Source organism: Polypterus senegalus, chromosome 8 (assembly GCF_016835505.1).
Source record: "Polypterus senegalus isolate Bchr_013 chromosome 8, ASM1683550v1, whole genome shotgun sequence".
In the NCBI taxonomy this organism is placed as follows: Eukaryota; Metazoa; Chordata; class Cladistia; order Polypteriformes; family Polypteridae; genus Polypterus; species Polypterus senegalus.
This window is the reverse complement of record NC_053161.1, coordinates 90,942,095-90,960,591: the sequence shown is the minus strand read 5'-3', so window position 1 is coordinate 90,960,591 and position 18,497 is coordinate 90,942,095. Positions and strand designations below refer to the sequence as shown.

General features: G+C 39.1%; 1 protein-coding gene across 1 annotated transcript in view; it reads left to right on the top strand.

Moving 5' to 3' along the window:
- The window catches only part of prrt4 (proline rich transmembrane protein 4), an 86,990-nt gene that overhangs the window by 12,408 nt on the left and 56,085 nt on the right, over positions 1 to 18,497 (top strand). Inside the window, exon 2 of the mRNA XM_039761447.1 lies at positions 11,749 to 12,762. Coding sequence (XP_039617381.1) covers positions 11,793 to 12,762 — 970 coding nt within the window. The 5' untranslated portion in view covers positions 11,749 to 11,792. The remainder of the gene's footprint in view (positions 1 to 11,748; positions 12,763 to 18,497) is intronic.

Below are 18,497 nucleotides of genomic sequence, written 5' to 3'. Positions count from 1 at the left end.
AGGACCAGATTGGTGATCTGAGTGCTAAGTGACTAAACTTTGACTTCTCAGAGCTCCCTTCTCATTGTTAGCCATTACTGCTGTTACCAATGTGGGCTGATGATTTTGCTGTGCACTGACTACAGTGGGCTCTGGAGAAACTGAAGCTAAGTCAAAATGGATCTGACAGAATCAGCAGCCTTACATCACTTAAGATCAACCTGCACATTAAATATTTTTTAACATGTTGACTGCTACAGTGAAAAACAGGTAAATTTGTTCCTTGTGCCAATGTAAAGTATACTAATTAAGTGCATTTTGTTATTGTGCCATGATATAAATTTATTTACTTTAAAAAATATTTATTTGAGCTACCTAGTAGTTGGCACCTGGAACAGAAAATTATTTTGTGTGTCAGCTCTGCAATAACTTGGCTGGGTTTAGCAACTTAGATCTTGCACTATTTGTTGCACTTGATTGTCATAGTTTCCATTTGAATGTCATGGTGGTGAAATGTTAATCACTGAGAGATATTCATATGGTAGTTGTTAAGTATATGTAATTATTTTTGTAAAAAATAAATAATATTCAAAATGTGGCTAATAAGAAAAGCATTAAGTGAAATATTCTGCTTTACGACTTGGCATTGATTTTTCATTTGTTTTTCAGAAGCCCACTATCCTCTGTCTTAATGTGTTATCTGAAAATATGCATGTATATATTTGGCACTACTAGTTACCTCATAAAGATGATTTATGAAATAACACGTAGCTGGCGTCCATTTATAGATCTCCTACTACAAGTTAATTCATATTTAGCAGTCAACATGCTCAGGTCAGATAAGACATTAGTTTATTAGCTTGTCATTTTTCACTTCACAGAAGAAGTTATAATTATTTATTGTTATGTTTTCTTTTTTGTTTACCGTGTGCTTGAAATGGGTAGGTACACACTGGCATTCCATCCTGGCACTTTGCTCTTCTTGTGTGATGAATGATGGTAGTTAATATATGTATATGGGTTCATACCAGCATTTCACCTCACATTAACAACCCATATTTAGAAAAACAATGTGTTCTTTCACTGAGCTTTTTGAGCGGTTCATAACTCTCAACTTTCAGACCTGCAAGGGGAAGCCCCATAGATCCTGTATTTTGATGCAATCCATGCATAACAGAGCGCTTTCGCATATTCACCATTTTATGATATTGGCAGCTGCAATGTAGTTATCTGTTCCTAGTGGCATGGTCTAGACTGATTCTTGTTGTAACACCACTAATGTGGCACTTTATAAGCTAGCACCGACTGGGGCATGGTGCCCAAGAAAATGGATATTTCTCAAAAGAATAAAACAATACCTTTATCCACAAATTCTTAATTTTCTTCTGGTTTGCTCCTTCATCATATATTAATTAAATTACAGTAGCCATATCAGCCATTAAGATCCACAAATTCTACACTATCATTACAAGTGCCAGTAGGAGGCTTAGTATATGCATAAATGCCTTGGGAATTTTGCTGTTACTTCAGCATATCTCCTACCCATCGACATCATGTCTGTCAGAGAGTATGCTGTACTTTCTTGGCATTCTTGTATCCATTTTAACTTACTGTCATAGTGAAGTTGGAGTGAAACCAAAAGCATTTCTTTCATATAATGTTAGATGCTGTACAAACCTATTGGAAGTAGGTCTAACCACACTTGTCCAGGGGTGCTGTTGCTACTGTTGCAATCCAACATGGCAATAAACACAAGGAAGAAGCTCTTATATGTCCATAAACGTAACTCAATGAAAAGAAGTCAACTCATTTTCTGAGTAATATAGAAGACGTAATGCCACAATGGATGGATTGATTGATGCGTACTTAAGTACAGAACAAGAAATGACTACTAATCTAAAGTCAGGATTTTTTTTGTTGCTTTTAACCAGAATGCTTTAGTCTATTGGTTTAAATGAATTTTGTAAGCTAATTAAATTTTTAATTACATGTTGCAAATTAATAAGCCATTTAGTCTTCCAGTGTAAAGTGCCTGTTTATGTTACTACTATACTGTACTTACTAATGCACAGGCCTTGCCTTGACTATTAAATACATATATTTGTTGATTGTTATTTGAGTATTATTTAAGAAAATAAATCTAAATGTAAGAAAATTAAATATAAACAAGAAGTTACAGTATTATAATGGAAGTGACCGGCACATTCTCACTCACCTAATGCCAGAGCGGTTGTAATGTTTGCCTATCTTCATCTGCTCCTGTGCTTCCACTGGGGGATTTTTTTTCTTTCCTAGGCCTCTGGTGACAGTTTTTCAAATGGTTGCTTAGCTCTGAATTTATCGTTCTTGATTTTAGGGCACTGCCAGTTCCATTCTGATTACTAATATTGTAAAAACTTCCTTGCGGCCTGTATCCTAGTACAGCTTGTACCCATGGGCGATCTGTGGAGCAAACAACTTTATTTAACAGTGCTTAATGGAAAGAACATGCAGAGTAAATCTTTGCTGTGCCTACTTGATAAATCATCGGCTCTGACAAGAAATTGTCTGTCTGTCACTATTTATAGGTGCACAGTGAATAACAGAGTAATAAATAAATTGGGGCAGGGGTGCAGGTTTTATTTTTTCCTCTCTGTCTTACGTTACTCCAGAGGGCTAAATGATTTAGTGTTAACACCACAGAATTGAACCGTGCAGATAGCTGTCTTCGCCACTCCCTCACAGTGTTGTTTACACCAACTAACTTTCTTTCTTTTTTTTTTTTTTGATGCCTTTCTGTATTAAAAGTATAGTAATAGATTTAATTTGAATCCATTCAACTTTAGTTTTAAATTTCACCCCATACTCAATTAGGTAACTATCTAAGGTTTACACATTGAGTCTGAGGTGGGGTTTGAACTGACAGCTTTTTGGTTGAGGTCCATTGCCTTACCCACTTGCCTACATTTTCAAAAATGATAATGCATGTGAATTACAGTGCAATAAATAATAAATTGGGAGCATAAATAAATAAACAACCCCTAAGTTCTAAATCTTATCTCTAGCTATAATGAATATAATGGTTCACTGAGGATCAAAGACTCTGTGAAATGCATAAACCACAACTAAATGGCTGGTTTACCGGGTGTAGTTTTTGATTGCAAGGTGTAATCTGCCAGTATGACTTCCCCTTGTTTTGTAATTTACTGGTGGTAGAGAGCTTCATCCAGATAAACCAAAGCTAGTAGAGGTTAATATACTTCATGTTCCTTGAATTGTGCACCCCAAGGGCGTGAATGTTAACTTGTGGCCTGGTATGATTGAGTGTGAGTGGTCATATTAATGTGTCTCGCATTCGATTACTTTGCTCCTAGAGCTTCCAGGATAACCTTTAGCTCCCTGCAATTCAGAAAATGGAATAAGAGGGTCTAAAAGTAAAGAGATTTGCATTAAAGTCTAGTCTGTCCATTTCTAGATTTTATCAGGGTCTTCCTGGTCTCGTCTGATTCAAGACACCTAATTTACTATCATCCTCAAATTTAGCAAACTGCTAGTTAAGCCAATAGACCAACTGGTCCCAACTCAAACATATATTTGACCTCTTAATTATTGGAAAAGTCCTTGTTTCACAACAAATTGTTTTCTGTGTTTTGTCAGTTTATCAGCATCCATCTTTTATTCCAAATGATATGTTTGTTGGTGTCGGACTCTGGAAAGTAGGAACAAATTCTGGGCTGGCTGCTGGTTTACAACTTAACATCAAGTTGTTTCAGTTGAGTTATTGTAGTCACGGTATTTATGGGAGTAAGCATGTGGTGCTCTTGGATATTTCTTTTAAACATGCCAATCACAAGAATTTCATTACTCTCTGGCCCTTTGTCCTTTTATTATCATGTTCTGCTTTCACAAGATATTTTGCTAATTTGAGAGCAAACTCCATTCTATTAAGGCAGCTGCAAGATGACTGCACATCGTATGCCTTTCAGTCTCCATTTCTAAAGCAAGCATTCTAAGATTGTATTAATCTGGACAATTTCACTGTCATTTCTTTAAGCTGAGTATGAAAGACAGTGCGGTCTAGTGCTTAAGACTTTAGATTTCAAACCCTGAGATCGTAGGTTCGACTCCTGCTACATACACTGTGTGACCATGAACAAGTCACTTCACCCGCCTGCGCTCCAGTTGGAAACACAAAAGTAACTAATTTTTTGTTCTCAAATGGTTGGAGTCATGTTGGATAAAGGCATCAGCCAAATTAGAAAACATACAGTAAACTGGTTAGGAATTAATAACATAAAGCATGGTGTCTATGAATATGTTAGAGCCCTAGCTATTATATAAGGATCACTTTGGGGATTAGAGAACGGCTTAGCTGTTAAAATTAGCATCTCACAGAGCAGGACTCTATCCTTGTAGCTCACAGCCATTGTTATACAAATTTCAAGTGGACTACTTCAAAGTTGGGTGATGCAGTGGTAGCAGTAAGGAGTCCAGGGTTCATGTCATGGGTGCTCACTGTATGGAGTTGGCATGTTCTCTCTGTGTGGGCACCCTCTGGGTGCTCAGGTTGCCTCCCAAAGTCCAAAGACATGTGGGTTAGGTGAGTTGGCCCTAGTGTGGGTGTGTTTGCCCTGTGATGGACTAGCTCCCTGTCTAAGGTTTGTTCCTGCCCTGTGCTAGCTGGGATAGGCTCCGGTAGACTCCCAAAAATCCTGTTCAGGACTAAGTGGGTAAGAAGATGCCTGACTGACTGCTTTAAAATGATAAGAAAATTATTTTATATCCCCATCACTTGGATGAATTTCTCCCGAAAACATTGCAGAAATTAAAAAAAAATAATAATCTAAGGTGGTGTCCATGTACAGTAACCACCTGCTTGTCTAGGAGTTTAAATATGCAGGTTTTATGGGAATCAGGGTCTCCATAGTGAGGGTGTCAACAAGATAGTGCTGCCATGATGTAATGATGGTTTAGTAAGGCATCTCCACTGTAGTACTGTAGATCAGCACTGGGTGGTTAAAATGGACCCAGCTCACCACTGGCGCCACACATTCATCCATGCAAAACGTTTTAATACACAGTAAGGTAAGCTTTGACAAGTGATATTTGCTGCTTCAGACAGCAGTCAGACAGTGGTGACATGTTGCACGTTGATCACACATGCAAGCGAAAATTCTCACCATACTCTTTGTACTTTAAAAGACCCATACGCACCCCAGAAACAAAGAGTTAGCCCTCCTGCCATTCAGCAAGTGATATGAAAGCGTTCAATGTCATACCAGCAGACTACCCCAAGGCCATTACGCTGTTAATTCCCATACAGTCATCTCTGCCTGACTTCTGACCCAGACTCCATTATGTAAGCAGGCGCACTGCCAATCAATTTGCATTAGCAATTCAGTTTTACTGTCTTATTGTTACTTATTCTGTCTGATAGATCTGGAATGTTTCCATATGATATTTCTTTATGTCTTCATTTTCTACTCTGAAACATTTACACATGTATGTAAGCATTTATTCTTAATTGTTACTGTGGTTTTATTTGTTGGTGCATATCAACACACAATTTTCATTGTACGTGTAAACTATAAAAACAATAAACTGAACTGAATTATTTATTGACTGGTCTTGGACAGAGCAGGCATTCCTGCTGAGACAGCAGTCTGGAGATGTCATGCTTAAGGAACACATCCCATACACCATTATATCTGTAAACACAAATGCAATCACAAACATATAGCACCTTTCACAGCAGGCGCCATCGCAATACATTGTACAAAGCAGCTGAAAAAAATTCCAGTGTCAGGCACATCTGAGGTTGAATCCTGACTTGTGTGCAATGCAGCCAGGACAATAAGTTCCATACCCTTCAACCATGCTATTTGTTATATCATGAAGTTACAACGTCGGGCATACATAACTATAATATCTAAGAGGTTTGGCTTAATCCAGGTCAGGGCAGGTTGGTGTCGAGTAGGGTGAAGTCTATCTCACCAATATTAGATACACGACAGGAACCAATCAGAGGGCACACAGCCACTCACACCAATCAGCAGGACAATTTAAAGCCACCAGTCTACCAGGAGTCAAACTCAGCCTTATCAAGCTGTGAGATGGCACCCCCTAATCACCACACCACAGTGCCACTCACCCTCAAGCAGTTTCGCAGAAGATCAGAATAGGCAGGTTTTAAATATACAATAGAGAAAATAACAGTTTGAAAGAGCTCTGCGGAAAGATTTAAAGACTAAATCTGGAATAACATCAATGCCAGTCCTATCGTCTTGATCTCACAGGGGCAGCTTGAATTCTTTAGACGCATACAAGAGCAGGCACCACTCCCTGTGGACCTACAATCAAGATGACAGACGTTTCCTGATGCCTGGTCGCCTAATCTCCACTATAGAGGGTGGCCCAGCTTTCTGGGTCATGTTGTCCTTCATGATATGTTTTACTGTGCGCGATTTGCATAACCCACAAATCCATAGTAATGATTTATTTAGATGTAGTACTACTTAATGGCATACTGTAAATATGGCCTTTGGTGCAGCGGCTGATGTAGGGCTCAGGCACAAAGACACAGAAGCAGGTTATGAAAATGTAAATATGATCTGTTTCTTATCACAGTCACTTATTATAATTTATTACAATCGCTTGCCCTGGCAAATATAAATCTTTTGCCATTCTCTATTCTAGTGCCTCAATTTGTATATTTTTCTGAGCCTGGTTTTTATAAAAGGGAAGAAAAAACCTAATTAGTAAATTACTCTTTTGGGGAGTGAAATATAGGTCATCTCAGAATGAAAATGATTGTCCTAATAGGCTTTAAGCATTAATGACAAGCAATTAATGAGCGATTCAATACAAACTATTGCTAAAGCCTGGTAATTGCTTTACAGATAAGAATTAAGACTGTTTTGTTCATTAAAAAAAGGGTTTCTGTTTAATTATCGTTAAAGGCCTGTTGTTTTTCCCCCCAATGTAAATGATGACTTACAAAAGCTCTTCATATTGACAAAAGGGGTTACAAACCTCCGGATGCACAATGGGAAACTGGCCTTAAAGGGTCCTACCTGGTGCTGGAGTGTTCACATGTTTTTGTTACCGTGTCTCAGTTTGATTACAGAATTTGTGCCTTTCCCATTTCCTCTTCCTTTACTAAAACTCTCCTTTCAGACCATTCTTTCAAATAAACAAAATGTCATAAAAATCCTTTGAAACATAACAAAAGTTAAATGAAAGGGTAGTTGTATTGCTGATGCCAAACTGGCCCTCATGTAAATTCAAATAAAAGTGGTGTGTGTCAGTGGTTCTGTGATGGACTGGCACTCTATCCAGACATGTTCCCTGCCATATGTCCCGTGTTTCTGCAGCACCTCCATACCCCCCGCTCCCATTATTCTGATCTGGATCAGCCAGGTTTAAGAAAGAGATGACATAATACTGTAAGTGCTATGGACGACATAGCGGTTAGCACAACTGCCATGTGGATCCATTACCCTGGGTTCACATCTCCCTCCTAGGCAGAGTCAATGTGGATTTTGTACTTTCCATCATGTCTAGAAGAGTTTTTTCCTCCAGGTCCTCTGGTTTCCTTCCAACATTCCAAAGACGTATGATTAGGTTATTTGTCAATTCTAAATTAGCCCCGAGTCAGAGTGGGTGTAAGTAGACCCTGAAATGGATTGATGTTCCATTCGAGGTTGTCTCCTGCCTTGTGTTCAGTGCAACCAGGATAATAGGCTCCGTCATCAGCATTCATGTTAAATGTTATGTCATGAAGTTACCATGTAATTGGTGGGCACACTAATATTTTCAAATGGCTTTTCTTGAACGCTTGTGTAGATGGCTGTTTACTTGGCTGAAAGGTTGCACCATATCTGCAATACCATAGTGAATGTTAACAAAATGGCACTTTCCACAAACACATATACTGGTGCTTTTAAAGAATTGAGAAATGAACAAACTTATTTATATTTTAATTTTTTTTAAATATCTTGTCTTATCAAATGTAAATATTTTGGGATAGTTGGGGCAGGCAGTCTAGGTGTAGTGATTAAGGTTTTGACCTTCAGACCCTGAGGATGGTGGTTCATATCCTGCTACTGCCACTGTGTGACCATGAGGAAGCCACTTCACTTACCTGTGGTCCAGTTGTATCTCAAATGTTTTGAATAGCATTGGATAAAAAATGTCTAACCTGCTGAACTGTTTCAGGGCTGATGTCGACTTTTGTCAATAGGAGGATTTGACGATGGTAATCGACTGTAAATTTTGACAAAACCAACTGTCATGTTTTAGTTGGACTCTCGTTGCTAGAAGGAAAGTTAGATTCATTGGTTTGACCGAGATTTCCTGAGCTCGTGTGAGTAGCAATGCGTAAACAATGGCAAAAATGGCACTGACATTTGGCGAGAGATCAAAGTGAACGTGTAAAGTAAAATAATCCGTGGATGACGTTTTGCCTATTGTTTCTGAACTGGACTGTGACTTGTCGAACTCAGTGATTGAAAACGAATGTGAAGTTCCAGCTTCAGTTGAATGGTCCCCAGCTAATCGTTGTACTGACAATGTTCGCCAGGGAGGACTGCCACTTAACAATGATAAGAGGTAGAAACCAGATTGCAATGCACTGTGACTTTGACCCAGCCACGCAAAGACAACTTGGCAGCAAGCCTGACATATATTCTTGGTAAACTGGCAGCCACAGCATGCGGCAACAGATGTTTTATGTTGATTTCTGTGTGAAACTATTGCTTTTCAGAAACTGTTTTTTGGAAAAAATATTCAGCCCTCAAAGAGTTAATACAGACCAGGGTTGCGGAGGGGCTGGGGCCTATTCCAGCTAGCACAGGATGCAAGGCCATCACAGGACCTTGCAAATTGCAAACTGACTTAACCTGCATGTCTTTGGGCAGTGGGAGGAAACCAGAGCACCCAGATGAAACCCACACAAACACGATGAGAACATGTAAACTCCACACAGGACCTGGGACACGAACCTTGGTCTCCTTACCGTGTTGCCCTTGCATGAAGTTGTCAGCTATAAATGTAATACTTTGGTTTAAATTAGGGTGCAGGTTCTGGAATAAACCACAACTATTGGGTTATCCATCACTGGAGCAGTTCGGGGTAAACCTGTTCCAGATGTATCAGGCAGGAAACAGAAACCAGCACTGAATGAAGTGCGAGTCAATCACTGGGAACAGGCAGCAGCAGAAGTGGAAAAAAAAAAAAGAATTGGCAGCACTTCCCTGCTGTTTTGGCTTCTTCATTATCCTCCTACATGTGTAATGTTCTTGACGCAATGCTGATATTACAATTTCTTCTGAGATCAGAGAAAGTAGGGGATCCCCTTTAAGGTCCAAAAGCATGCTTATATATAGAAGCCATTTTAGAAAGCACATGGGCTTTGGAAGACCCTCAGAAGTACAAAAGCTCATTGACAGGGCAGTTTTTATTTCTAAATACAAGTTGCTAATGGGGCTGGTATGCATAAATGAACTCATGGTACACCTAAGGGCAAATGGGGCAAATCCTGGCCAACTTAAAGTTCTGGGCACACTGCCCATTCCGATTCACCATTTCAGTTTAACACACGCATCTTTGAGATATGGCAGGAAGGAGAAGTATCAAGGAATATTCACAAGACACTGGGAGGACATTCAGATTCCACACTAGGATGCAATGCCAGTCTACTGGAGCTGACAGACAGCATGTCACCCACAAACCATGGTCATTCAAGCCTCAACTATTAAAACCTGATTGATTGCTCTCTGTGTCTCTATACATCTCCTACAATGTCTTCTCTACACCACTGCATCAGGAGCTGCCTGTAATCCTGAAGCTATTCTAACCTGAGTGTTAAAGGAGATTTCCACCAGTGTAACCACACATTTAAGCCATCTTCTACCTCTGATTCTCTTTTAATTAGTATTATGGATTTCTGACTCTATTGATTGCATTCATCAAAGCACCCAGTATTAATAATAAATGTGACGTTTCATATAGCAGAAGCTACTTTGAAGAAATCAAACCTTTTCACTTTATAATATCAAATACTCAAACATAAGTAAGAATTTTATTGTTATTATCCATCCACAGGCATGGAAATATGCAAAACCCCTCACAGATAGTGAGAAGACTGGGATGTGACCTCAGGGCTCCAGGTCTGCACCACTATGCTACCCTTATTAAGGATCTTACTCTGGTTTACCGTAGTCATGAACAAGGATTGGATTTTTTATCTTTCCAGTCATTCTTTCCCATTGCAGAGCCACAGGCAGCTAGTTGCGTCACTTCCAAGCCTGAAACCAACTGCTCCACCACAAGGAATACAATCCAAGGGCCAGTTTACAATCGTCAACTAATCTAACATGTGCATACGTGGTAGTAGTAGTATTAATCTTGTCATGTGTTCAGTGAAATTCTTAACTTGTATGTCCAACCAACATGCAACACATTACCACACCATGATAAACAAGAGTGTAATAAAATAGAAAACTTCAGCTGAATTCACAGAATGACACAAATCAGCTAACCTGGCGTACTCCTTCCTAATAATAATAAGGAAAGGGGAAGGGGCCCAGCAGTAAAGACTGATACCGATATATATAATAATAAAAAAAATAATAAATCAATCTCACAACTTGTCATTGGTTTAAGTACAGTATGAGCTCTTGAGCCAAAATTTATTATTTAGCACAAGGATTTTGTATGTGAGGGGAAACCCCCACAACACAAAGAAATACTGAAAATTGTATCCAGAAAGTAACCAAGCAGAAAATTCAATCCAAACGAAATCTAGGTCCCTGGAGTAGTGAGGCAGCAGTGTTATGCCCGGTGTTTCTGTGCTGCCCTGTATTGGAAATCATTAATGCTAATTACTGGCTCCCTAGTTAGCACAACTCTCAGCTCCAGGAGATGCAGCTTGTATTTGGAGCTTTTCATTTTTTGTGTGAAGTCTGCATATTCCTCCATTTCTCAGTAATCTTCCAGGTACTTTCAGTCTTCCACCCACATCCCAAAGTCAAGCTTGTTAGGTCAACTGTAAATTTGAAAACGGTCCAGTTAGTGTGAGTGTGCACATGGTTGTGTGCATGAATGTGTCTTGTGATGGAAAGGCTCCAGTCCTCCTATGATATAGTATTGGAGGTACTCATCTATCCATCCATTTTCCATACCAAGTCTACCAAGATCAGGGTTGGGGAGAACCATAGGGTTGGTTCCTGCCTCGCACTCTGCACTGCTGGGATAGGCTCAGACTCTTGTATGCTTAAATAGATATAATGGGACACAAAACTGGAAAGTACTAATCACTGCCATTTTAATACATGCAGCCATAACTCTAAAACAATATTTACACCTACTATTAACACACTTAATTATGGAACTGTACTATAAACAATCTACAGTTGAGAAAAAATTCTTAATAAACCAAACTAAAGTGAGTAAACCGAGAATGTGTGTACACGTGCTGATCTGAATGTTCTGAAAATGTAGTATTCCTGTATTTTGTATATAGCAAACAATTGATTTTTAGCATATTTGTTGTTGAACTAAAATTGATTCACATTCAATTTTTTAAATATATGTAACATTTGTGGCAATTTACTTTCTGTTTTGAAAGAGTGATTTTATTTTATATCTTACACAGTTTTCAAATACTACATTTATCCAACACATTTAAGTGCAGCTACCATAGACAGATGTAATGTCCTCTTCCGATGTCCTCAGTCACCAGTTTATAACATGCATGTTGTTTCTGTTTCTGATTCTCTTTCCTCCCAGGTAAATTCTCAAAGAATACTTAGGAAGACAAAAGTGCCTCCTTAATGGAATATGCTGTTGTGTTAGACATGCCCGCTTGCAGCAAGTGGACTATGCTTCCTCAAGGTTTCATGTTGACGTTGGTCCTTTGGTATTCACTATTCTGGGTCTCTGTTTCTGAAGCCACAATTCAGAATGTGGAGATGCAAACTTCTTCACCCTTTCTGAATGCACACGTCTTCAATCCTGAACTGTCTTCCTCCCCAGATCAGAATGATTCACTTAGTGTCTCTTGGGTGCCTTCAGAACTTCTAATGGAATCCAAAACACCTTCCGTTCAAGTTTTACCTACTGATTTAAGAAGGGGATTTGAGCAAACACAGATGAAGGATTCAGAAATATCCCAGCAGAGTGCTGAAGATGGACATGAAGTGCTTCTTCCACAACCCAGCTTTACCTTCTCGGAAGAAGTAAAAGGCCTTCTCTCTCCAGCATACAGTGGAAGCAAACTTCCAACTGATAGCAGTGATGAACATAGACCCACCACTGTGCCATTTTACTCTAGAACTGTGCCACCGCTGGAGTTTACTGAAACCAGTAGCAAGTTTGTTACATCCCAAAAGAAATATCCTGAGCACATCACTTTTCCGGTTTATACCATCAACCAGACCCAAAAAGCTTTGAGTGCAACTAAGACTGTTCCCTTGGACCCACAAAGAAAAAGTAATGCCACCATACCTGTGCCAGAGGCTGGCAACGCAGACCCTACTATAGTTCGTCAAGTACCTGAATTGCAGTCCGGTGTAGCTACTTTTGACACTTCAATGATAGAACCAACTACAGCACAACATAAAAATAAACAGGAACCACTCACTGTGACAACAGCAGAGCCCAGTAGGACAGTCTGGGCCAAAACAAGTGCCTCCAGTGCTACCACTTTGGGACTGCATCTTACAACAGACAAAATAATATTCCTCAATCAAACCAGTAAGGCTGTGACCGGAAATGAAACTCCAGGCATTGAAGTCCCTACAGGTAAGAATTTTTGGTAACCTTTTAGGTGAGGCAGTACCTGTAATACATTTATTAGTCACATACAGATACAGAACAAGTCATTAACAAAGGCTTCTTTTTGGTCTTACTGAATAAAAGCATTAAAAACACAATGATTTAAAAAATTTGCAAATCAAATACAAAATGATTAAAAGTGTGCTAAGCCAAAACCTAACCACACAGGACAGCCAAAAACAAAAGTAGAGAGTAAAGCCAAGAAAGAACTAATGCCGCTGCGAAAGTGTAGTGGCAGAAGAGACCCTTGAAGAGATCCCAGGTGCTGCTACAAGGCTGATTATACCACCTGAGCCTTGTAATAATAATTATAATAATAATAATTAATTAATTAACTAAGGATATGAAAATTAGTTGAAGAAACAAAAACAATCACAAAAGGACAATTAACAGTTACAAAGCAATTAGCAGGAAATGTGGAAGTAAACCTCAGGATAAGATACATAACAGACCACAACAGCAGCCATATTTTAGAATGCATATGAAAGTGTCAGCGTGTCAGCTTTTAAATCTTTTAAGAGGGCCTAATTACTCTGCGTTACTTAACCTTGGCACACACAAAATAAAGGGCAAAGGCAGCATGTGAAAAAATTACTTGCAAGCTCAAAATACTGAAACCCTGATCATGGGAGCAAAACTCTTATGTCGGCTTTTCTCACTGGCAAAAGACACATTGTTAGATAGGAAGAGCTCAAATCAAACTCATAAATGGCTGGAGAAAGAAGGAGAACACTGAACATGATGGTGAAGTCCTAATCAGAAATACCAGCTTTAGTAGAGTCATGTATGTACAGAAAATGGATACAAATCTGTCATCTTTGAAATTAATGCTACATATGGAAATAATAGTAAATCCTCATATTTTCTTAACAATGTACAAATTAGCTAGTTTATTATCGTGTGACACAAAACCATAATCTCCTGTCTGCCTCTTGCAAGAAGTTGTATTTGCTCATTAAATTTAGGCAAACACTGTAAACTGCTGAGCAGTGCGAGGTACTGGTGATGGCCAATCACTCCATAAAATCCCATCAGTAAAGAGCTGCCTGGCTTCTCCCCTGAGACTGACCGATTTAGTTACTATTTTTATTAAGTGTGTCACCTACTTGATGCTGAAATATGATTGACCTGGTGTTTCTTTGTACTTTATAATGCCATGCTAAATATTCCAAGCACATATTACGCAGCATGAACCAGAATTTCATATACAGCAGGAATTACAGTATTCGTCTGTCTATGGATTTGAATCAGAATCAGCAGTCTGTATTTTTTATTTGTTTCCATATCTCCTGACATTATTCATTATTTTATATACTTAATGGATTTTTTTTTTTTTGAAAAAAAAATCCCTCCAAAGGAAATTGCATTTCTAAATAATTTTCATGTTAGAAGCCTGGTGAAGAATTTCAGCCCTTCCTTATGTTCATTTTTTCAGAACAGAGCAGGATAAAGGCATCGGTTACTTTTCAGTTAAACGTACTGTGTGGGGGTCTTTGTGTGTCTTGTTTGGGGGACTACCTGTCTTGCCTTTCCTCTTCTTGGTTTACACTCTCTCACTGCCGGTGACACCAACTAGATTAGAGCAAGTAAAAGGACAGGAATATTGATCCTGTTTATTTGAAGAGATATTGTTGTATTCAATGTAGTTATAAATCACAAGAATTTTGACAAATGAATGTTTTATTGTATTGTCTACTCAATGCCAATATTGTCATTGTTCAAACAATTGGTAACTACAGTAAAATCAGTAAATTTAAAAAGTAAACTACAGTTAAAACTAAGGTGAGAAATAAAGTCTCCATCTATAAAGACGATAAACTAGACAAAGACACATGTATGAAACTGAACAATTACTAATAATGGGGGAAAAGAATTTGGGTTTCTGCATGTCTCATAAGTCTGTTCTTTTTCACAGCGAAGGCCTTGTGTTCCACTTCAAGCCTACCAATATAGGGACAAGGTTCAGTTTGTAGGACAAGGCTGAGGGTTGGAGACAGGAGAGGTGAGAAAGGAAAGGTCAGGAGATCCCACCAAGTAAATAGGGTTTGAAGTCCATTTAGTGATTGCTAGAGGGACAGGAGAATTTTTTCTTTCCATCTACTTTGTAATTTTTCAGTTTTTCCATTGTTGGTCCTTCCTTGTGTGTGTTATTGCTAAACACATATCATTTTGGTTGAGGGACAGCCAGCATACTTACCTGGCCAGGACACCTGTCTCCCCCAAGACACTACATGGTGGCAAGCCCAGGCTTGAATCTCCATATGGGTGCCCGTAGGGCATGTCGGGTATTGTAGTCCTGTTCGGTCTTGTGGGGGCTGCCAGTGGGAGCTGCAGGATTAGAGAGTCCCCATGTCACCCGGAAGTGCTTACAGACCACATGTGTAGAAGATCGGAAGTACTTCTGGGGTGGCTAAAATAAAAGGAGTTGCCTGCCTCACATCATCGAGTCAGGAGGAGGTGGACAAAGCTTGTGAGGTGGTGCGGAGGAGGCAGTGACTAAGAGAAGACAAAGAGAGGACAAAGGGTTGCTTTATTGTGCCGTTTATTATGCTTGTGCATACTTGTGGCTGTGGTGGGAAACACCTGAGGAAGAGTTTCCCAAATAAAGACTCTTTGGCTTTTAACTTGTGTCTTGATCCTATTTGTGTTGGGTGTTAGGGGAGCTGGAGCGCCCCCTACTGTCCACATGGTATACAGTATGTTTGAATATTTTGTTGTTTTTCTGGATGCAGAGATTTGCTGGGATGGACCTCTCAATGTAAAATGTCGAATCAAAACAAAATGAATTCTTTGGGTGTGGTGATGATTCCTTGCAGTTCTAAGATTGCATGTTTCATTTCCAGCTGTTCACTGTCTGTGTACAGTTTCCATTTTATCTTGATACCCATGTGAATATTTCTTCAAGTCTCTTTTCACATCCCAAAGACATGTAGGCCAGTGACTTTAAATGCGTATTTAACTGTGTCCTGTGAAGGACAGCCAATCTGTCCAGAGCTGATTTCTGTCTTGTGCCCGATGCTGCTCCAAATATATAATAAATATATAGATAAATGCTTTTTGAAATGTAGTCCTCAACAAGCTAAAAAAACAAACAAGGGGGAGCAAAGGAACAATTATGTTTATCAAGACAAGTTCTATTTCGCTCTTAGAAAAGTGTTAAGTTCTGTCTAATATTATGAATCAAAAGCTAGCTTCTTCTGTACTTTGTGTCCAATGGTTTCAGAATAGGCTCAGGACCTCTGCAAAACTCAGTTGGGTTAAATGGCTTTAATTATGTACAGTATACTGTATATGGATACAGAAAACTAGGCAGGGTAGATGGATATCACCATCAACGTTGTCCATAGCGGGTATTCGGTATTATGAGACTCTGATGACCTGTGGAGTGAAAGGCGGGAGGTTCCCCTTTAGTGTCCTTGGGCACCCTTTCAGTTGTATGTAAAGGAGTTTGTGAACGTACCAAGGACTTTAAGAAGCACACACCCCTTTATGTACAGAGCATGCGCACTTTAATGTTCATAAACGCTGCCCATTGGGTAAACGTGTCCACTCAGTATGTTCCCCCTAAGGGTTTGGAGCATGCACCCCTTAACTTTCAGAAATGGCACTCCTCAGATGTCGATGCCCGAGGTGGCTGCCTATGCTGACTTATGGATTGACTGGCTGTGCATGGATACATTAAAGTTATGGCAACTCTTACTTTACAATAAAGAGGAAGGGTACACTGATAAAGGATTAAAAACAGTTTTTATAAAAACATTGGAAATTGTAATCATCACTGAACTCTCACATCAACACCATAACATCTTCGAAGTTCTTGCCAACTGCCAGGCCTTATTAAAATATAGCAAAACAAGCAGCTATAAGAAAAGCTACTTTCCACAGGCCATCAAGCTCACAAATGGTTGCCAATGCTCTGTCTGGGCACCTCGTTCCCCCCAATATCTTGCAATTTTTTTACATGTAGCTAATGCTTAATTCAGTATTTATTTCAGTATTACCTGCTTTGCATTGTACTTTGCATGCATACATTCACATTCTTTCTCTTTTACTTATCTCTGGTGTGTTTTTACCAATTTTGTGTTATGTCTGTCATGTAACCACACTTGGGGAATCATCAAAAGAAAAACAGCGTCAGATTCCTTGTTTGCAAGCATACTTGACAAATAAATGTGATTCAGATTAAGACAAATCGATAGTCATGAATCGATGGACTATTGCAATGAGAACACAAAACCACAAATCTAGGTACCAACAGTACTTTGCTTTATGTATTTTACTCCAACAAACAATCGCTGTGCAAACAGTGCAGTGCAAAGTCTTCTGAATAAATAAATAATCCACAATAAAAAGAAGTACTCATGGTGGAGGTTCAAATCCACTAATAAATAAAGCCATAAATAAAGTAGGTTAAGATCAAGAATTAAAACACAGTCAAGATCAGCAATTTTTTTTCCCACCAGCTCTCGAACTCTGGTGTGACTTTCTTTTGAGCTTGCCTCCTCTGCTCACCCCCTTGTACAAGGAATGTAGCCTTGAGACTCGCAATGCAATACACAATACATAACAATATTAACAAAAGTTACATAACAAAGAACACATACAAATAATCCAAAAACAATAAAAGGGAAAACATACTTAAGGCTGGGAATAAACCCTGACTGAAACATAACAGCCACAGTGTTAGCCTAGGAGCTTTTGCTGGGTTATAAAGCATATAAAACACTGGGTTCTGTTTCACAGCTGCAGTATTTGGAGGCACCGCCTCCTTAGGTTCAACATAAAGGGAACAAGGTACACAGAATAAAGAACAAATGAATTTGTCATAAACACATAACAATGCAGAGTAGTCAATAAACAAAATGATATTAAACACAAAATAAAATAACAGAAAATGAACATAAATCGTAAAATTAAACTCAAAAGACTGCGGTGGGTTGGCACCCTGCCCAGGATTGGTTCCTGCCTTGTGCCCTGTGTTGGCTGGGATTGGCTCCGGCAGACCCCCGTGACCCTGTATTCGGATTCAGCGGGTTAGAAAATGGATGGATGGATAAACTCAAAAGATGACAACATGAATGAATAAAAAGAAAAGACAAAAGAGCCAGGGTTAATCCTGGCCATTTCTTAACAATGCTCCCTTATCCAGACGAAAGCTTGACTTACATAATGACAACATAATAACCTAACAAGAGTAAGAATAACCTAAAAGCAAGCTGATTAAGAATATATATGAGCTCCACAATAACATAAGAGGACTTTGGTGGTCTTGTATTTAGCATCAGCCACATGGTTGCCAGAGAAATATTAAATGAAGAAGTCACAGATATGAATCATGGAGGACAAGGAGGGTCAGGTTTTAGACTCATGTTTTATGTTTTATACACAATACAATACAGTAAAATTTATTTTTGTATAGCCCAAAATCATACAAGGAGTGCCGCAATGGGCTTTAACAGGCCCTGCCTCTTGACAGCCCCCCAGCCTTGACAAGAAAAACTCCCAAAAAAACCCCAGTAGGGAAAAAATGGAAGAAACCTCGGGAAAGGCAGTTCAAAGAGAGACCCCTTTCCAGGTAGGTTGGGCGTGCAGTGGGTGTCAAAAAGAAGGGTGTCAATACAATACAATACACAGAACAGAACAAATCTTCAATACAGTATACAATAACAATTTTAGAAGTACGTAGCAGAATTTAACAGTAG